General features: G+C 44.5%; 1 protein-coding gene across 3 annotated transcripts in view; it reads right to left on the bottom strand.

Annotated features, from left to right (window-relative positions):
- Positions 1–343: 343 nt before the first annotated feature.
- The window catches only part of ELAPOR1 (endosome-lysosome associated apoptosis and autophagy regulator 1), a 59,777-nt gene continuing 41,316 nt past the window's right edge, over positions 344–18,804 (bottom strand). For 2 of the 3 annotated variants that reach the window (XM_081194156.1, XM_081194154.1), the window contains exons 5-23: positions 18,068–18,148; positions 17,806–17,911; positions 17,517–17,666; positions 15,201–15,289; positions 14,109–14,286; positions 13,097–13,225; positions 12,653–12,743; positions 12,064–12,169; positions 11,085–11,222; positions 10,598–10,855; positions 9,586–9,759; positions 8,645–8,825; positions 7,635–7,731; positions 6,633–6,734; positions 5,115–5,241; positions 4,346–4,524; positions 2,794–2,959; positions 2,086–2,166; positions 344–619 (exon numbers count right to left, since the gene is read on the bottom strand). In XM_081194156.1, coding sequence (XP_081050282.1) covers positions 551–619; positions 2,086–2,166; positions 2,794–2,959; positions 4,346–4,524; positions 5,115–5,241; positions 6,633–6,734; positions 7,635–7,731; positions 8,645–8,825; positions 9,586–9,759; positions 10,598–10,855; positions 11,085–11,222; positions 12,064–12,169; positions 12,653–12,743; positions 13,097–13,225; positions 14,109–14,286; positions 15,201–15,289; positions 17,517–17,666; positions 17,806–17,911; positions 18,068–18,148 — 2,502 coding nt within the window. In that variant the 3' untranslated portion in view covers positions 344–550. The remainder of the gene's footprint in view (positions 620–2,085; positions 2,167–2,793; positions 2,960–4,345; positions 4,525–5,114; positions 5,242–6,632; positions 6,735–7,634; positions 7,732–8,644; positions 8,826–9,585; positions 9,760–10,597; positions 10,856–11,084; positions 11,223–12,063; positions 12,170–12,652; positions 12,744–13,096; positions 13,226–14,108; positions 14,287–15,200; positions 15,290–17,516; positions 17,667–17,805; positions 17,912–18,067; positions 18,149–18,804) is intronic. The other variant, XM_081194155.1, reaches the window with a different exon arrangement.

The following is an 18,804-nucleotide window of genomic DNA, read 5'->3' as shown; positions in this document are numbered from 1 at the left end:
CCTCACCACTGTTTGACAAAATACTGTTGCTGCTTTAGTACACAGAGAAAGTATTTTGAAATTCAAGTTGGTGTTAAAATGAAACGAACATTTACAGAGCAGCTGTGTGCATATATACTTCACCTAGGTGAGGATTGCAGCCTTAAGAGCCTGTCTCAATGGGCTGACTTAATTAATGGCAATGAGATCTTGAGCTGTTTTACACATTTCTGGTGTCAGGGGAGAGAGGAAATGCAGCTATTGTCACCAGCATAGAACAACTTTTGTTGAAAGGTAAAACCCAAAAGCATTACAGAAGAGTGGGTAGGGAGTGCAGGAAAACATACAAATATATATCTACATATAATTTTAAAAGCACAGTTGTATTTGGCATGGTTTTGTTTCGGGAGGGAATGTTAAAATTTTCGGTTTTAAAAAAGTACAGTAAGAAGCTGAAGTTAAAAGTGTATCCAATAAGGCCACATGGCAAGTTCATCAAAGTGCAGGGATTAACCAAGGAGAACTCCCAAAGCATCCTGCAGGAAAGGCATGGGAGGTGGGCAATCCATTCCTAAAGATCCATGTCAGTGGTGCCAGAGGAGGTCTTCAGTGGGACCGAGTCAAAGCCATCAGATGTTCTCTAAAGACAACATAAAACGAAGTGTGAGTGGGACTATATAAAATGTCATTTGCAACTCTCAGAGCCCCCACCTTTTGTTTGAAGTAAACCAGATTATGTCATATCCCAGTATTTAGTAACACGGAAAGAACACAGAGTGCAATCCTGCACCCTATGCTCATGAAAGGGCAGTAGGGTGCAAGGGCAGCTCCCACAAAACTCTTATGATAACCAGCTGCCTCCATGCATGGTCTTCTGACCCTGTCAGAATGGCTAATGTAGGAGTGTTACGGGAAACACAGTTCTACCGAAGTGCTATATGGAACCACAGTTTAGTTCTACTTCCAGCTGACTGCAAAAAGCTACGTCTCTGGAGTACTTAAGGACCTTAGCATGGAAGCAACCTGTGCTGGATAGCAGTGCATTCAGAAGAGACAGTTGGTGGGGAGGTGAGGGTTGTCACTGAGCCTTGTGGGAGCCACTCAGCAACCAGCACCCAGAGAGGACTGAATTCAGAAGGATCCACCCTGTGGATAGGGTGCTGGACATGGTTCAAACTCCACTTCTGCAATAACCTCACCAGCAGCTTTGTGCAAAATAATTATTTTGGCCTCCATCTGCAAAATGGGGGTAACAGTGATCGCAGCAGTTGCATCAGGCTGGTTGTGAGGATAAGGAACTATTATGTTGCAAATAGAAATATATGCTAACAGCTGAATCTTCATAACCTCTTGATTAAAGACCCTAATTCAAGCAAGGCAAGCCCGTACACATGAGGGTTCGCCAACATTTTAACAGAATGTATTTACTGGGGTGGGGGTGGGAATAACTTTTGGGTCACAAGCAGAAAGGCCCACTTTGCTTGTAATTTGCAGGGGAGTGGAGAAAACCCACCCACACTCTGTGTACAGTGTTCAGTTCCCATAATTTATTCCAGACATGGCATTTGAACCCCACAGGCCCAGATTTCCATAGCTCTGCCTTGGTTCTCCCCAGCTCCATCAAGTCAGAGAAGCCCTGGCTCTGGCTCTCAGAAGACGAAACTGAGCAAAAGGCAGGCAGATATGTGACACAGAGCCAGTCATATATGATTCTGGACAGCACAACGAGCAGCAGCTACTTGTTCCAGAGACAAGCCAGGGCTCAAGGACCTTTCTGGGTAAGTTTAGCATCCTACACTTGCAGCCTGAATTAACACCCATTGGTGTGTCTCTAGCACACATTGGGCCTCCTTGCCTTCCTCCTCCAAAATAAAGGTCGTGGCACCATCCCCCTTTGGGAAAGGAGAGGCTGCAGCTGTAGAAAGCCGGCAGCGTGGCTTGGATTTCCCAAGAATGCCATACCATGCTGGGTCCCAGTCAGATGTCACAAGGCCATATTGTCATCCCATCCAATGCCATTTGGTTACTATACGCCCTCAGTCAGCTGGCTTGTTTTTAGACATAGGGGACACAAGACAATACCATCTACATTTGGTCTCTATCTACCTGGAAGACTCCTCCTCTTAGCTTATTGAGAACAGCCCTACACACAGACTCCTGCCATGCCTGACTGTACCTAAGAGAAGCCTACAGGAAAACAAATAGCCACATTAGGGGGGGAGGGATAAAATGAAAAATAAAAGCAGCGCACCATTAACCAGAACATCAGTCAGTAGAATAGGAAACACAGCAGCACGTGAATATAGACTCTGAGGCTGGAGAAAGCTCACAGATCTAGGATGAGGACGTTACTGTAATCATGACTTTTGATTGGTCCCTAGCCTGTAGCATCCTGGAAGGTTAGCTGTGTTTTATGTATTTGTTTGGAGAGAAAATGTCCTTTTCCTTTTGCTACTCTGTCAAGATTTTTAACAGGATAGAGGAGGAGAATGAAGCTTTAATCACTCTTCTCCCTCCCCTCCCCCCCAAACCCCTACTACAGCCTGGGTCTTGCACAGTCAGCAGCCCATGCTAGAAATCATTACTTCAAAAATAAAAGGATAGCGACTACTAGAGAAAGGCACACACACACTTCAGGGATACTGTACATATTAAGTGAATTGGGAAACTGTCTATTCAGATGTGGCCCCACAAGTTCAACATGACATGTTAGACATCTGTCAGGTTAGATAAACACTGGAGCCAAGCCCAAGGCCTCTGTTGCTTCATGCTGGCGCATTACATGTGCAAGCTGGGCCTCACAAAGCACCTTACCTTTGTGGTGAAAGCCCTTATTTTGCCAAAGAGAGAATTCTTGCTTGTGAATATCAGGTCATCCTCTGCATCTTCCCCCTCCATAATGGCACAACTGTCAGCAGCTGGCAGCTCACTGTCCTTGGCACTGGAATTCATCACCAGCTTGGAATATTTATACTCCAACCTTCAAAGATATAAGACAGACATAGAGAAAGCCAGATGGATGATGGACGAATAGAGTTTGAGTCCCAAAAATGGGACACTTGCGGGGTGGGGGGTCACTTTAAAATCTGGAGATGCTAAGCCCTGCTTCAAGCCACGTGAAAGCTGACTGTTACAGGTAGAAAAAGAAATGTTTTGTACACCCCAACAAGCATGCGCAGTCATACACATTCACAATCCAAAGGATTTATTAGCTTAATCCTATGCATGCACTGCAAAGGTGGGATATTTTCCCTCCTGGAGAAAATTCAAAAGGAGCTTGAATTTCAGTTTCTCCAAAGAGGAAACAATTCTGTTTCCCTTCTCAGAATATTCAGCTGCTGATCTTTGCCAGCGAGCATTTCAGAGCCCCATCTGCTACTTGGAAGTGGAGACCTCTTTCCTGGGTGCAGATAAGCAAGCTGCGAAGGCTTCTATTTTAAGTGGTGGTGGGACTAGTATGCCAGCAGATACTTTCATATGTAAGCATCCAAAGGGGACACTTATCATAGCATAAATCCACTGGCAGCAGGTACATTCAAGCAACAGTAGACCTGATCCCCTGTAGTTGTTGAGAAACTGATGGGTAAGAAACACTCTTCTTTGAAGAGGTTTCATCACAACTACAGCTGGAATTGGATCACTGCTCAGCAAACACCACTCAATATTTGCTGGTAATGCCACCAGCTTTTTCTAGTGCATATGCTGGGAAACTAATTCACAGGATCCATCTGCAAGTTTTGTAGCAATATGGTGAAGGGGTGACTCATAAAGGGCTGTGGCTTGTGAAAAGTCATAGGCACTCCTAGCCAGTCAGCATCCCTGTAACTACACAATGCTAACCTGATGCCCTGTGTCTCATATTGCCCACAAGTAAAGAGTTGGGGGGGGTTCTTCCCCTATATATCACTGCCCTTATGAAGAAGTCTCATTTCACAAGCTGCACCGCTTTCACAAGGTGCTACCGAACAGGGCAATGGATGCACTGTTTGTGAATGTGTTAAAGTTGCAGGCACTTAACGCTTCTGGAAAATAAAAACTGGTTTGTTTTTGGTGGGTCTTTCTTGCGTTTTAGGCATGGAAGAATAGGCAGGGTTGAGAATGGGATGATAAGAAGGCAAACTGGGGAAGGCGAGAATGCTATCACTGATATGTAACAATGTATAAAAGATAGACATATTATTGAAGAGCTTGTTATTTTTGAACACAGACTCACCTATTTGCTTCTGCTGTGCTGTTCAAGGTTGCCATCTGATTTAAAGGGCAACCTTGAAAAAGGTATTGGGCAGCTATGAAGCAAGCAAGCAAGCCAGCCAGCCAGCAAGCATGCATGCATGCATAATGGGCAGCAACAGAAGCAGCTACTCACTTCTGGTTTTTCTTCCAGAAGTAGCAAGTCATTGCAGTCAGCAGGATAGCAGCACAAGTCCCTGCCGAGATGCCCACTTTGAGCCAGAAGTCCATGGATTTGCAAATGCTGACTTTTTGTTCTGGGAGCGAAATGCCTCCTGAACACAGCTTGGGCTCCCTCCATACATACGTGGTTCTCTGTGGAAGGAAAAGCAGGCATTGCCTTCTTTTAATCACATGCAGTCGCAGCTCATGTTGCATTTTTGTACTCTTTTTGATGCTGATGGTCTTACTGTACATTTCTGTTTTACCCTGTAGCACTTAGGAGAGATTTTACACTAAGCAATTTAGAAATGGTTTTCAGGGAAATAAACTGAAACCAATATAGAAATGTAGCATTGATGCCACCTTACAGATTCGAAGCAACAATAATAGTTGTACCACCACCACCACTCTAGAGGGATCTTGAATCCTCTTAACAAAAATAAATCGGTACATCATTGCTGAACCTGCTGCTGAAGCGGTTTATTGTTGTGAAATCAGTGGAACTGACTTCAGGTAAGCATGTTTAAGGTCAGACAAGTATGGTTTTGTGACAACTCCAGGGGGAAAAAATGTTTATTTCAATCTGGTGTCTCTGCCTGTCCTAACGGGCATGTTCACTAAATGATCATTGGGCTGCCGTAGCTGTTGATGACTTGTTTTAATGTTCATATAATAGTCACAAAAATGGGCAGCTCTCAGGCCCTGAAGATAAGAACTCAAAAGAAGACATTCTGAGTCCCTACCTGAATCCCTCCAACACAGGCGCTGATGATAGCATGGTAGTCATCTGCAGAACAGAGGGGGCAGGCTTCAACGGTCTCCCACAGGAAATGGAAAGTGCATCCGTCACAGGTTCCTTCAGGGCACTTGCTGTTTGAAAAATTATAAAGTGCCATCTGAAATGGAGTCTAATCAGTGGCTCACCTCATGACCTAGCTGTTGTGGGTCTCAAGACATTACCTTGTCCCAGACCTGCCATGAAAGTGACTCCAGGGAACCAAAGCCATGCCTCATGTACGTAGTGCATGAACTCTGCTGCATGGAACACTTGTTCTTGCTGTAAATGCTATTTCTTTCATAGGTCTTAGGCATTTCCTGTATCTGAGTTACACAGACCTCTTGGAGACCTGTGACATTCATGAAAGAATTTAAACCCTGGAAGGTTATGATAGGCTTAATTGTTACTACCATTATACTTTGACTATACCCAATAGACCTCTGCATTTTAAAGAGGTAAAGAAGTTGTGTTGGTATGTGAAGGAATGGCAAAGCTTATGCCGATAGGTTAGGTCTGTAAATATAAATGAGACTGAACTGGGTTCCAGAAGCGTGTCACAGTGATAAACGTCATATAAAGTTGGTGGCATATGAATGCAACTTGGTGTCTTTACACTTTTTGCCAAAAAAATAGCTACACCTCCCAAACCAGACTGGGACTATAGTGCAGCACAATAAAATAGTTTTAGTATTCCTCCCCGTATCATTTTTCCAATGAAAATAACTCCACAGCAGGAAAATCATATGCACATTTCTATTTCCCCTGCATCAGCAACAGCAGCCTTTTATTGGGGGGGGGGGGTTAGCACCATTGGGGGAATGGTGCAGAGTGGAAAGGGTCAATGTTAACACAACTTCATCTTGTGCTATAGGCCTGACCCAGACTGGAGCTGTTATAGCTACTATTGGGGGGGGGGAGAGAGAGAGAAAGCTTTAAGCAGTGGAGATGCTTTTATGCATCTTTTAGTTTTGCCTTTAGAAGGGTTGTGAACACAGGAAGCTACCCTATGCCATGTCTGACCTCCAGCTACTCAGTATTGTTTATGTTGTCTGGAAGAGGCTCTCCAGGATTTCAGACGGGACATTCTCAGCCCTATCAGGAGATGCAGGGGACTGAACTAGAGACCTTCGGCATGCAAAGCAGATGCTCTACCACTGAGCTACAGTCTTTGCTAAATCATTATTCCGTAGTTCTCATTTAAAAAAGCAACTATTAAAATGCATAAACAAGATGAGCAGCCAACTTGAAACATAGGAGTGGACAAAACTGAAATATAAATTACAACTGGAATTGGAAGCGAGTGCACCCAATACGAAAGTAAGTGCTGTTCTCAGTGTGACTATTTTTACAGCATTGAGAGCATTTATTTATATATTTTTTCTCCACCAGTTTTTCCAGTTTTTGCCCCACTGTAGAGTTTGGAGGAGAATGTAGTTTTAACAGGGCGCACCTGCTATTGAGACTGACTAACCTTTGAACTTACCTCGGCACAGAGAGCACTCCAGAGTGGGGTTTTAGAGGATCACATCTCACTCTAATGGCAGTAGCTCTCCCAGCACTACAAGTCTGAGTCACATCACTGGATCTGCAACATATATGCATGTTATGAAATCCCTGCTAAAGCTGAAGGCCCTGTCATTTACAAGGCTTCACGGTACTAGCATTCCTCACTAATACAGCTGTCACTCGGGGGCAACGCAATGCTGTATCTCCCTTGTTTCTAGCATGTTTTCATACTTTTAAAAAGTGGGAAACGCTTAAGACACGTGTACTGTATCATTTTTCTTTTTCATACAAAGGACTGCTGCACAGCTGTACAAATGGCACTAAAAGAGGAAATCTGGCCCAAGGAAAAGGAAGGACAAATCACAAGGATAGATTTCCCCAGGGTATGGGAATACTAAAGATTTCTTGAAAAGTTCCTTCAAATTAAGCATAGGAATGCACTGAAAAGCAGCATCCAAAAAATGATCCAACTTCCTTCTCACACATTCAAGTCCCACCTGCCAGAGGCTAGAGATGAGCTGAGATGAAGGCGGGGAGAAAAGATGCCAAACTGGTTCTGCAGAATCAAAGCCACTCCTGCTGGTAACAGCAGTAATACTGTGGCTGGTTCACGTGCAAATCATCACTGTGTACCTCATGAGCAAGCAAGAAGCAGCAGAACCCAAGACCTTCCAGAGAATGATTTGACACAAGAGCACCCTCTCCTCCTGCGGTTTCTAGAAACTGGTATTCAAAAGCACTACTATCTCTGATTGTGGAGGCAGAGCACAGCCATCACAACTAGTAGCCATTGATAGCTTTATCCCTTCATGAATTTGTTCAATCCTCTTTGGAGGGTTCCAGAATGCCAAAGCCCCCCAATTCCCTGTGATGCTGAAATACTAAAAAATGTTCCAAGACACATGAATAACCCAGAGTTTTCCACAGAAGAAAACTGCTAAAACTGCCTTCCCCTATGTTTGGCAGGCTTGTAGCTTACCTGTAAAAAAATATCACATCCGGTAAGCCCACATTCTCTGCAGGGAAATAGTCAGGAAAAGAAGTGATGTTGTCCAGAGTGGTCTCCCTTGTTACTCCTACAAGTTAGAAGCAAACCAGTGAGAAGGACAGTGCACTGAGAAGACAGGGGACGTTCCCAGGACCACCCCTCTCCCAAAACTGACTGTGCTAAAGAGCTTCACAGAAGAGAATCCAATTTCAATTCTTTCCTCACAAATGCTGATCAGAGTCAGAGAAACAAGTGAGGCCTGTTGTGCCTTTGGTTAGGCTCTGTTAGTGTGTGTGAGTAACCCAGGTTTAGCTATTGGATTGCCAGGTCTTGAAAAAAATAAAATGACAACACATAAAATAAAAGTAGATTGCCAATTCCTGGAAATAAAATATACTTTATTTTATGGGCCTGGAGGTGGTGCCAGTGATTTGAGGTAGAACAGAACCCAGTGCAAAAAAAAAAAAAAGTATTTCTCTAGCTATATACTTTTTTTAAAAAAAGCAGCAGCAAAAATTGGGAAATTGCTATGACTTTCCCTCCTTTGCTTTCCTGGGACCTGGACGGAAAGCAAAAAACACAGCTGAGGAGTGGGGAACTAAAGTTTAGTGGCACTGAGTAGTGTAGGGTTTTCATCAAAGTTGACTTTGTTTTAGATGAAGGAGCCACACTGAACTCACTACTTTTCCATTCAGTTGTTTGACAGTGGAATGGACTCCATTGGAACATGATGGACTCTCCTTCATTGGAGGTTTTTAAACAGATGTTGGATGGCCATTTGCCAGGGATTCCTTAGCTGTAATTCCTGCTTTGCAGGGAGTTGAGCTAGACAACCCTTTGGGTACCTTCCAGCTCTATGATTCTATGACTTATCTAGAAGGCATAATCAGGGATGTTCCTGTCACCTGAATCAGCACATGCAACTCCCCCAAAAGCCTCTATCAAACAGCAACCAGAGTCCTCTGTTCAAAGCACAGACTTATGCTCCCTGCAATTCTCACCTACAAAGCGGTCTGCCAGGCTCACGGGTTGGGAAGACACCACTGATTTGTAAGCCATCACATCAGAGGGGACAATGATGGACTGGCATACATAGGAGGAAGTTGATTTGGAGAACTCTGTCTCTTTGCCCAGGATGTGCATCTCTGTGACGTTATCCGTGCAGGTTGCCATTTTCCTTCCCTTCAGAGAATTGCAAGGGGGTGGGGGGGGGGGAGAGAGAGAGAGAGAGAGAGAGAGAGAGAGAGAGAGTTGGCTGGATCCTTGTCTTTATAAAACCTGAAGTTCTTTTTAAAGGAACCATAGTAAGAGGACTCAGATGAACCCACCCTATTGCACTGAAAGCACGAGGAGGGTTTCAAAGCCTAGCACCAGCGCCTCTGATCACCGCATTTTCCATTACCCATGCATGTTGGAAGGGCGTCTATTTGTGTATCAATGTATGTGCGTAGAGCTCCCACATATAACAGGGGTGAGGAGTCTGGGATAAACGGACCCTGCTTTGCATGGAGAAGCTCTATGTACACACAAAGAGCCTATTCCAAAGAGTTCTGTATGCATGGGTAGGGTGTGTGGTCACCAGCTGTCATTGGTAGTGGGGATAAATCAATGATACTGTGACACACACACTTTCAGTGCACAGGGATCTATTAACACCCATCCTTTCACAGGAAAGAAGGGCAGTTGCATCACGATAGTAAAACGTTTCCCTTAAGTTACAGATAAGAGACCTTCAAGAATTTGAGCTGTTTTGTTGCAGTGGTTCAGCTAAAGTAGCCAGGAGGATGGGATTCTGCTAAGGAAACGTTCTGCGGCTCCGGGGTGAGCATGGGTGCCTAGAAACTCTCTTCACATAAGGGTGATTTGTACCATATAAGCCACTCTCACATGTTGGGGCCCTGCATAGAGGATGGGCTTCTCAGAAGCCTCGCCACGTACTTACATGATTCCCACAGAGGCTGATGTTGAAGTGGTGAAAATACTTTAGCCCTTTGGTGGTAAAACTGGGCCCCACCAAAAAGGATGTGCTATTAGACAGTGCTGAGAAGTCATACTCCAGAGTCCTGCCGTCCGCGATGACTGAGAGGTGACAGTCACTGTAACAAAGAGAATGGATCTGGGGAGCAGAACATTTTTTTACAGTCAATTTATTTCCTCATAGAGGAGCTCAGAAATTGTCATCGTCTCCAGCAGCATGTAAAACCCAAGTTTACTCTGAGAGGAAGGAGCCCAAATGTGGCTGATTATTCTCAAGCTGGCCAGGTTTATAGTGATCCAGAATCCCATAAGCTTCTGTTCACAGGAATCTCACTTGCCAATTTCCTCCAGGGAACCATGTGGATAATTACACAAAACAGAATATGTGGAGATGAACCGCTTAGCTGTTATAATGCCATTTCCATTTTGGCAGGAAATAACTTAATATTTCTGAGGAAAGACAAGCTTGGGGTTTTTTAAAAAGCAAAACTCTGGGATGATTTGGTAAGGGGAGAATCCCTTTCAGTCTACAGGTTCCACGTTTTCAATAAGAAAAATGCAAAAATTTATTAAGACAAAGTTTTCAGTTATATATCTTCTTCTTTTTTAAGGATCTGGCCTCATGCATACCATGTGAGCGGGCGGGCTTTGATGACTGGGTGGGATCTTGCCTGCCACTTCAAGTGAAACTCTCTCCGGCTAACAGATCTGCAATTTCTTCTGCATGCAATTTCTTGTGCATGCATGTCTGTAATTTTGGATGAGGGGCAGTATACTAATACTAATACTAATACTAATACTAATACTAATACTAATACTAATACTAATATATTGATACTGCCCTACTGCTGCTTTTAATGGATAGCCCTCTGCCAACTAAATGATTTATAAACTTAATGGGGCGCTTTTATTTAGCTAACAGTGTAGATCATTGCAAATTGGCCAGAAATGATAGGCAGAAAGGAGGACAATATTACCGGGTTATTTTTTGTGCCGGGGCCACAAGGGATGCAGGCCTGGCTGCCATAGGGCTGGTGAGCTTTCAGGTACGTGTTTGCTGCACATGGGTAGCAGCCCCCAGAGCTTCTCTCAATGTAGTGGCCGTGTGGGCAGGAAGTACAGGACGAGCCCGAGGATTCCAGAGCGCACACCCGGCAGTATGACGCTACGCCTTCGATGACATTGGTCACATTGATAGAGTACAGCTTGGCAACATCGTTAGTGTATTTTCTTCCCTAGAACGAAACACAGAAAGTGTCCATAGGGCCTTGGAGAGGTAGAAGCGTTTGATAAAGGGAAGGTGGGATGCTGCAAATGAGGATAGCATGCCTATTCATTGCTAGGACATCTTTGATTAGCAAGACACTGGGGTATATCTGATTCCTGGCAAGGAACTCCCCATAAAAAGGATAACTGAGGAGCTGGCCGTGAATAGAAGGTTCCCCAGAAAGTGATAGTCCATACCGGCTCATGGTATGCTGTTCTTTGGAAGGCCCACGTGAAGCTCATGGTGGCGTTCTTTTCAATGATGTAGGTGTAGGATTGCTTTCCTTTCGAGCCAATCCAGGTTTCCACAGGTGTGTTGGTTCTGGAATTGACACCCTACCAGAGATAAAGCAGGGGCCTAGTGAGTAAAGAGCAAGCAACATTTTCTACCTAAATAATTATTTATTATTACAGATACAGATATTTCCATAACGAGTATAAGCAGGGAAATCATGCTAGGCAGATTGTGAGAGCCTTGGAATAGCCAACTGAAAAGCATTAGTGGGAAGGAAGCAGTTAAGAGGACAGATGACACTGAAGTTGGGGAAGAGAGGCTACAGTGACTAGGAGAGATTTTCCTTTGCGCCCATTGTAGCCCAAGAGAAGCTGATTTGGGCTGCAGGTCAGAAAGCACAGGAAATTCAGAGCATCATTTGCAAAATCCAATAATACTCATTTATTTTAACATTTTCACAAGTCTTTTTCATTTTGCACTGTGCATGATGAGTGACCTTGCTACCTGTCCAAAGTGTATCTCTGAACAAAATGTGCCTAGAATAGTTTTCCAGTTCTTACACTGTTTTTATTAATAATATTAACGTTATCAACAATGCTGATTTTTTAACATACCAACAGGTGGTATACCTATATTTATTTTTCTCGCCGCCATGGTGGCATTTTGAAACAGAGTCCTCACAGAGCTGTAACTACAGGATGCAGGTGGGCTATTGTACCTTTGAAAATATCCCCATAGGAATATATTGATTTCAGATGAAAGTTTCCGGAATTGGGAAACAGCCAAGATATTTGCCTCTTTTTCTAAAGGCATCAACTACAGAGGAAGGAGGGGCATGTGCCTTCCACAGCCTGTTGTGCCTTGGGAACACAAAACCCCAAGGCAAACTAAGCAAGAGAAAGCTTATCCACTTTGGAGAGAGAAGAAGCTGGGTCAACTTACCACCATGAAATAAAGCTCACAACTCATACTGCAGATCGTTTCAAAGACGAATGTGATTCTTGCGATCTCTTTACTTTCGGAGTCCTCCATCACCGATTGTGGGGAACTGCAAGAGAGCAAGAAAAACTCAGGGGGTATCTATTTGCTCAAGGTCTTGCTGAAAACAGAGCAAGGACAAGAGATGGGAGCAGGAATGTCTGGAAACAGACCACCTCAGTTAGCAAGGCTTACTTCAGCAAGCCATGAATCTGAATGTTTCCCTCAGCTTATGCTCTTGTTTGGAACACAGTTGAAGAATCTGAGGATGGCCGGTCCAATAAAATCAAGCACTCCAGTCACACGCATACATTGAAAGAATGGCTGGTTCCAGGACATGGCAAAAATCAGGCAGCTGCTGAAAAGCCAACTCAATCCCTCATTCATTCTTTCTGTTATTGTTCACTAATGAGCACAGTGAGTTAAGGATTGTGGAAGAAGTAATGCAAGCAGCACACTCTTAAAGGGGAGAAGGTCCCACTGCTTGGACTCAGTGCTCCTACTGCATTTTGGATGCATAGGCTTGCCATCGCCAGCTCAGCTACACACTCACCTGAACCCAGGAATCACCAGTGTCAGTATCATGAAGTCATTGTCAGAGGCTCCTGCTGCTGTGTAGATGTAGTCACCAGCTACTTCCCACCCTGAAACAACAGACAGAACACCATCTCCATTCAGTGAAAGGGCATTACTTCAGCTGGATATCATTAAATACACAGCTCTATAAACGCTTACATACTTCTCAGAGACACAGGAAGTCCAGTTGCCTGAGGCCAGAACTAGACAATTTAGCATGACTGCCGCTGAAAGCAGGCAGCCCTGTGTCTCCCCTCTCTTTGATCTGGCAACATCTGACACTACGAGTGGAATGAGCAAGCGTCACTGCGCTGTGAACTTCCCCACTGCTTGAAGGGGCAAGAGACCTCACAACATGACAGTGCCCACCCATGCAAAAACTGCCCCAACGCCTCAGGTTAATATGTCCCCATGAAGATACCTGCCATTCCCTTATATTCAAAACTGGTTCCACTGAGGACCGTCGTCTCCATGTTTGCTGGCAGCGTGTTCCACCATTTGTATTCAAAGCCTAGAGCTGGTTCAGTCCCAACAGTGCAGTTGATGCAACCTGAGAACAGAAGGAAGCAACATTACAATGCTGAAACTCGGGAGGAGGAATGAACTCCCATGTGGAAGGCTGTCACTAGGAGGCTGGTGGGCGCTAGCAGCCCTTTCTGAAACAAAGAATGAGAATAACCTATACAGAGGCAGGCTTGGCAGCAACATGCTTCAGTGGTGTGCATATGCGCATGCCTACTGAACATATACTGCACACTTTTTTCAGGTGGAAAAATCCCCTTGGGCAGAGCTTTCCCACTTGATATCAAAGTGGCAAAATGGCCCGGTGAGTTCTAGCCACTATTTTGCGGTATCTTGACATATGCTGGGGGGGGGGGGGAGTGTTTTCCAGGACTTACACTTACACTGCTACCACAAGATAAGGCCTTGCAGGCCTTTACCAGGAGAGTCGTTGCATATTGATTCTTCCATTTGCAAAAGTGGTCGGGTAAGCAAACCCTAAGAATAGGGTGGTAGCCGCCTCTGCAAATTACCAATGAATTTCCTGATAGAAGGGGAGTGTCATATCATGCATTTTTGTTGTGGCTGTTTTTAATCAAGTGACAAAGAGGAGCTATCTGTGTAAGGACAAAGCAGCCAGTTCCATAAGCTGTATTCCACCTTACAACTCTGTTGCCATTGGCAAGAATGTGGAATTATGAGCAGTAACGAAGAATAGGAAAATGAAGAGCTCACACAAAGACTGGGCTCCTTTTTATGCCGCCTCTGAATGCAGTAAGCACAAATAACATCAACTCCAAATCAATAACTTCAGGTTCCCTGCATGCATCCCCACTGACACTGCACAGGTCCCTATTCATTGAAACATTTTAAAGAAAGTAATTCACGTGACAATTTGGCCAGCCAAGAAGGAAAGAACAGAACAGCATTACCAGACCCATTTGAATATGATCCGTATGGGCAGGGCTCACAGGAACTGGTGTTTGTCTTGAAAAAACCAGGATTGCAAGGTGGGCATGTAGTTTTTACGCCAGAAGCAGGCAATTCTACAGAACCGGGGAGCTCCTCGCTGCAGATCTTTGGTTCGGCCCACTTATACATTAACTGAGTCTGTTGATATAAGAAAGAGATAGGAGCAAACATTTATACACTTTAATCCGCAAAAAGCTGTGCAATGCCTAGATATCTCTTTACATGAACAACAATTACACAGGCTCTCTGCCCATCTGCAAAAAGCATTATGAGAATATTCCAGGAAAGAAGGCCCAAGATATTAGCTCCTCCTCCTCCCGGGTGTTCTGAGTTCCCTCCCCAAGTTTAGTAATATACTGTCAGTATGAAATGGTCCACATGGGGGTGCTCTTTGCACCCAGCAGTGATAAGAAGAGCCTTGCTTGAATTGACCCAACTACCCCAACATTCTGCTTTCACAGTGACCAGGTGCCAGTGCCGGCGTGATACATTTTGCCCCAGAGGGCAGGAGACCCCAAAGTCTGTCACTGCAAGGAATCCTGCACAGGCTTCCTTCTCTGAGGCAGGACACAAGGGGAGAAAGTGTTTCTCCCCTTTGTGTCCCATTTAGGCTTCCTTCTCTTGGTGGTGGTGGCATGATGATGGGAAGAACAAGTTTCTCCCCTTCGTCACCACACACCACCACCAAGAGAAGGAAGCCTGCAGGTTCAGGCCACATCCCGCTGTAGCCACTTCCTTCTTCCTGAGGTAGACAAGGAGGTGAGGCCTTTCCAAGGCCACACACCTCTTCTAATAAGGAGAAACCAGCAGCAGTGGGTTCTGCTTATTAAAAGAGGTGGGTAGGCTTAGCCAGCCATGCCATCTTCAGGGCCTGACTCCTTTATATTCCTGCATGCTCACTTACTCCTTATTAAAGCATGAACAATGCTTTGCAGTACAGTCTTTTCCGTTAAAGGTAAGCTCTATAGCTGTGTACATCAAAAAGCTAAACAAGAAATTTTCATTATTTAAACGCCACCATCACAAACAAGGAAATCCAGAAGGTGAATTACCTCTCCATTGGTATCACAGGCTGTATGAGTATAAAAATAATCCTTATCTGTGCAAGCTGGGCGTGGCTTGCATGATGCTGAACCTGGTTCTTTATTGAAAAGAGGAAACAATGGTTAAAACCACGTGAGCATGAAAGAATCAATCTAGCAACAATCAGCAGGAACTTCAGAAAGGTGCCATGCCCATCTCACACACATGCCCATATTTTATCTCTGTGTAGCAGGTACTAATCACGGCTACCATAAATCTATACAGTGTATTTAACCGGAGCAATGAGAAGGGCAGTGTGTGCATGTTTGCAGATGTACAGGTCGTTTCAGGCTTCAGTTCCAACAGTTGTTCTCCTAGAAATTGTTAGAAGCCATTTGCCTTCTATTTGCTTAAGACAATTGAATTTGACGGGAACAAAGAACACATTTTTGTATCATGTTAAAGGAGCAGGCAGTTCCCAGCCCTTTTAGGGTAAGAAAAAGTGGCAGCAATTGATGAGAAAATTGCAGGGATTTTGCCCTGAAGATGGAGCACTTTGTCATTAAGTTGAATACTCCCTTCCCCATGTAGGAAAGGGGAAACCCAAGGTCCATTGTCTCCTCCTATAGTTTCCAGCAGCCTGGTAAAATGCTTCAAGCCTAAGGTTTTGAAGCTGATCAATTCAAAGTCTTCCTACACAACAGCAACCAATCAAAATGCTGCAGTCTGATGTGCCAACTGCTGCCACTTCTTATAGGGGAACAGACAACACTGATATTGTACTCGCCAGATATGATGCAAGCCTGAGATAGCTAAGTCGGTAGAACATGAGACTCTTAATCTCAAGAGTCATGGGTTCAAGCCCCATGCTGGGCAAAAGATTGCTGCATTGCAGAGGGTTGGACTAAATGACCCTTGTGGTCCCTTCCAACTCTACAATTCTGTGATTCTGTGATTCTAAGCAATCACAAAGAGGAATGAAACTGCTATGAGCCTGTAATTTGAAAGTAACTTTCCAAGTCTTTCTGCAAGGCAGAGTTCCATAGAACTGAGCAAATTGCTCAAAGCATGAAGGCGCTAACAAAATATATCCCTCATTATGCAGAGAGTAATACATGAGAACGATGCCCCAAATCCAGCTGTGTAAAATTCCTCCAAAAACACAGAACTACGGATCAAAAATCTGCTTGAGACTTAGACCTACTTTCCATGGAGAGGATAAAAATGTGCCTACATTTAATGGGCTAGATCTTTCCAAACTTTTGTTTGGAGAATTCTCTGAAAAAGCTCAAGATTTCCCCAGTAATTTTCCAAAGCTCATATAGATCCAGGCTGGGCTAATTTCTCCATCGTTGCGAGTAATCTTGCTTGCCAGTCCCCACCCCGCAACTCTCTCAAACTTATCAAATGCCCAGGGAAGAAGGAAAATGGCACCCAAGTGGGCATGCAAAAGCTGGGGGGGGGGTTTCCCTATGCTTCCAGCTTGCAATAATAAATGCTTCTAAGCATGCCAACACCCTCCAATGATGAAGGGAATTTAAATAACTGCACTTTTAAATGCCTCGCTATCAATAAGGCAGGAGGAAGTTAAAACAATACTTCTTGGTGCTTGTGTTAATGGAAACTGCTTAGAAATAGCTTTTGGCAAGGATAGCTAATGGGCTGTCTCCCAGGAGCTCCCATCATCTTTGACCCACTGTCTATGCTGGTTTGGGCTGACAGAGGCTCATCTGGGTGGGCACTACACTGGCTGCCCCAGGCTTTTGGTTTCATCTTCGCTTACTGTTTCCCCTCCTCTCCCCCTCAGTTTCACAGGCTTGTGAATGTTACTGGGAGAAAGAAAATGGTGTGTGTGTGATCAGAGGGATGATGCCAAATCATTACAAGCAAAAGCAAAAGCAGTACCCAACACTGCAGACTTAGCCTCTTACAGGGGAAAGAACATGGCTACATTAATTACATTTTTGAAGAGGAGAAAGAAGAGCAACTGGATTTTCTTCGTTAGAGCAGGTGCAATGGGTTCTAAGCTGGCAGGAAGATTTAGGTAGCATATTCAACTGAACTTGGAAGCTGGGCAAACAGCTGGGGATACGGGATACTTTTGCTTAGTAAAGCTATGGGAATACCCATAGCTCAGTGGTACTGCCCCTGCCTTGCATATAGAAGGTCCCAAGTTCAATCCCCAGCATCCCCAGGTAGGGCTGGGAGAGATTCCTGCCATAAACCCTGGAGAGCCACTGCCAGTCAGTGTAGACAATATTGAGCAAGATGGACTCCATATAAAAGCAGCTTCCTATAAATCAGCCTCCTTCATAAGTTTTCTGATAATTAGCTAAGGTGCTCACCTGAGTACATTGCCGGCTCGCACTGGTGGCAGGAAGTAGCTGTTTTGCTGGAGTAGGAGTTTGCTGGGCATGGCTGGCAGAAGGAAGAACCTAATTTGGCTGTGTAGGTGCCTGCCTTGCAGGGAAAGCATTCAGAAGTGAAGGCTACTCCTAGGGAACAGGGGGGAGGAAAGGGGTGAGGTTAGATAGCAGTGCAAGAGAGGGAAAAAAAACTTTTAGCCACTGCTGGGCACAACGACAGCTTGCATAGTGGCATCAGACCCGAGACATGCACCAACCAAACACAAACCTGTAATCTCAATGTTCCTCACCAACACAGGCTTGGGAGTTTTGGACCACACAGAGAAGGCTGTCGTTCTCCAAAACAGAACATTGTTGCCCTGACTCAGCTGCACCTGCAAATGTTCAAAGCACAGACAGTTCAAGTCCCAGCTGATGCTGAAAGGCTGTACCGTTTGGGACTTCAGTACGGAGTCCCAGAAGCACCCACAGGTCTCCTTCTCCAAGCTCCTGCGGGCCATAAGCACAGTTAAGGAGCTCTGTGCACTTACAGTGTGCGTCTCCCACCCTTTCTCTGTGGTTCTCATCCATCGTGACTCCTCTACAGTTGGCTGGCACTGGTCATTCTGAATCTGCAACAAATGAGAACCTGGGATGAGGATGCATGGGGTAAATAAGTTGATTTGTAGTAGTCAGCTTAAGATATCGCTGTAAAATTAACGTTTTTGCTGCTGGAGGGCAAAACTCTTTTGTAGGACCAAGTTCTAATGCTGTAGTGTAGAGAGAATGTATGCATAGCTTTAAAGGCTGGAAAGATAGGCTGCTGTAGGTTTCTCTGGGCTCCTACAAAGTACAATATGGAGAAAGTGCCCTAACTAATCCTCCAGCAGCAAACCTAGAGCACACTGTTCAGAGATTTTTAAGAAGTTAAATGGTTTTGTGTCCATTTTGGCATTCAAGGCAACCATTCCTGTATCTACCCACTTTCTTAAAGCAATGTAGAGGAAGAGCCACTTCTATGAAAGAAACTGTGATAAAATGCATCTCAATACACTTCAGAGTTGTTAAGTTATCTGAAGTGCACTTTAAAGAACACAGTGGTATATGTTAATGGCCCTGGAGATGGTATAAATGTTGGAAAAGTCTTCTTGGCTACTGTATTGTAGTGAATAGGGAGGAGAGGAGATGCCAAAGTAATAATGCTGTTGTTTTAAATGAGCATCATTATCTTTGAAGCGCTAAAGAAGGGAAACCACTGTATCTTGAAAGGACTGCAAAAATAACTGCT

Source organism: Podarcis bocagei, assembly GCF_964188305.1.
Source record: "Podarcis bocagei genome assembly, chromosome: 5".
Classification (NCBI taxonomy): Eukaryota; Metazoa; Chordata; class Lepidosauria; order Squamata; family Lacertidae; genus Podarcis; species Podarcis bocagei.
This window is presented reverse-complemented; position numbering and strand designations above follow the sequence as displayed.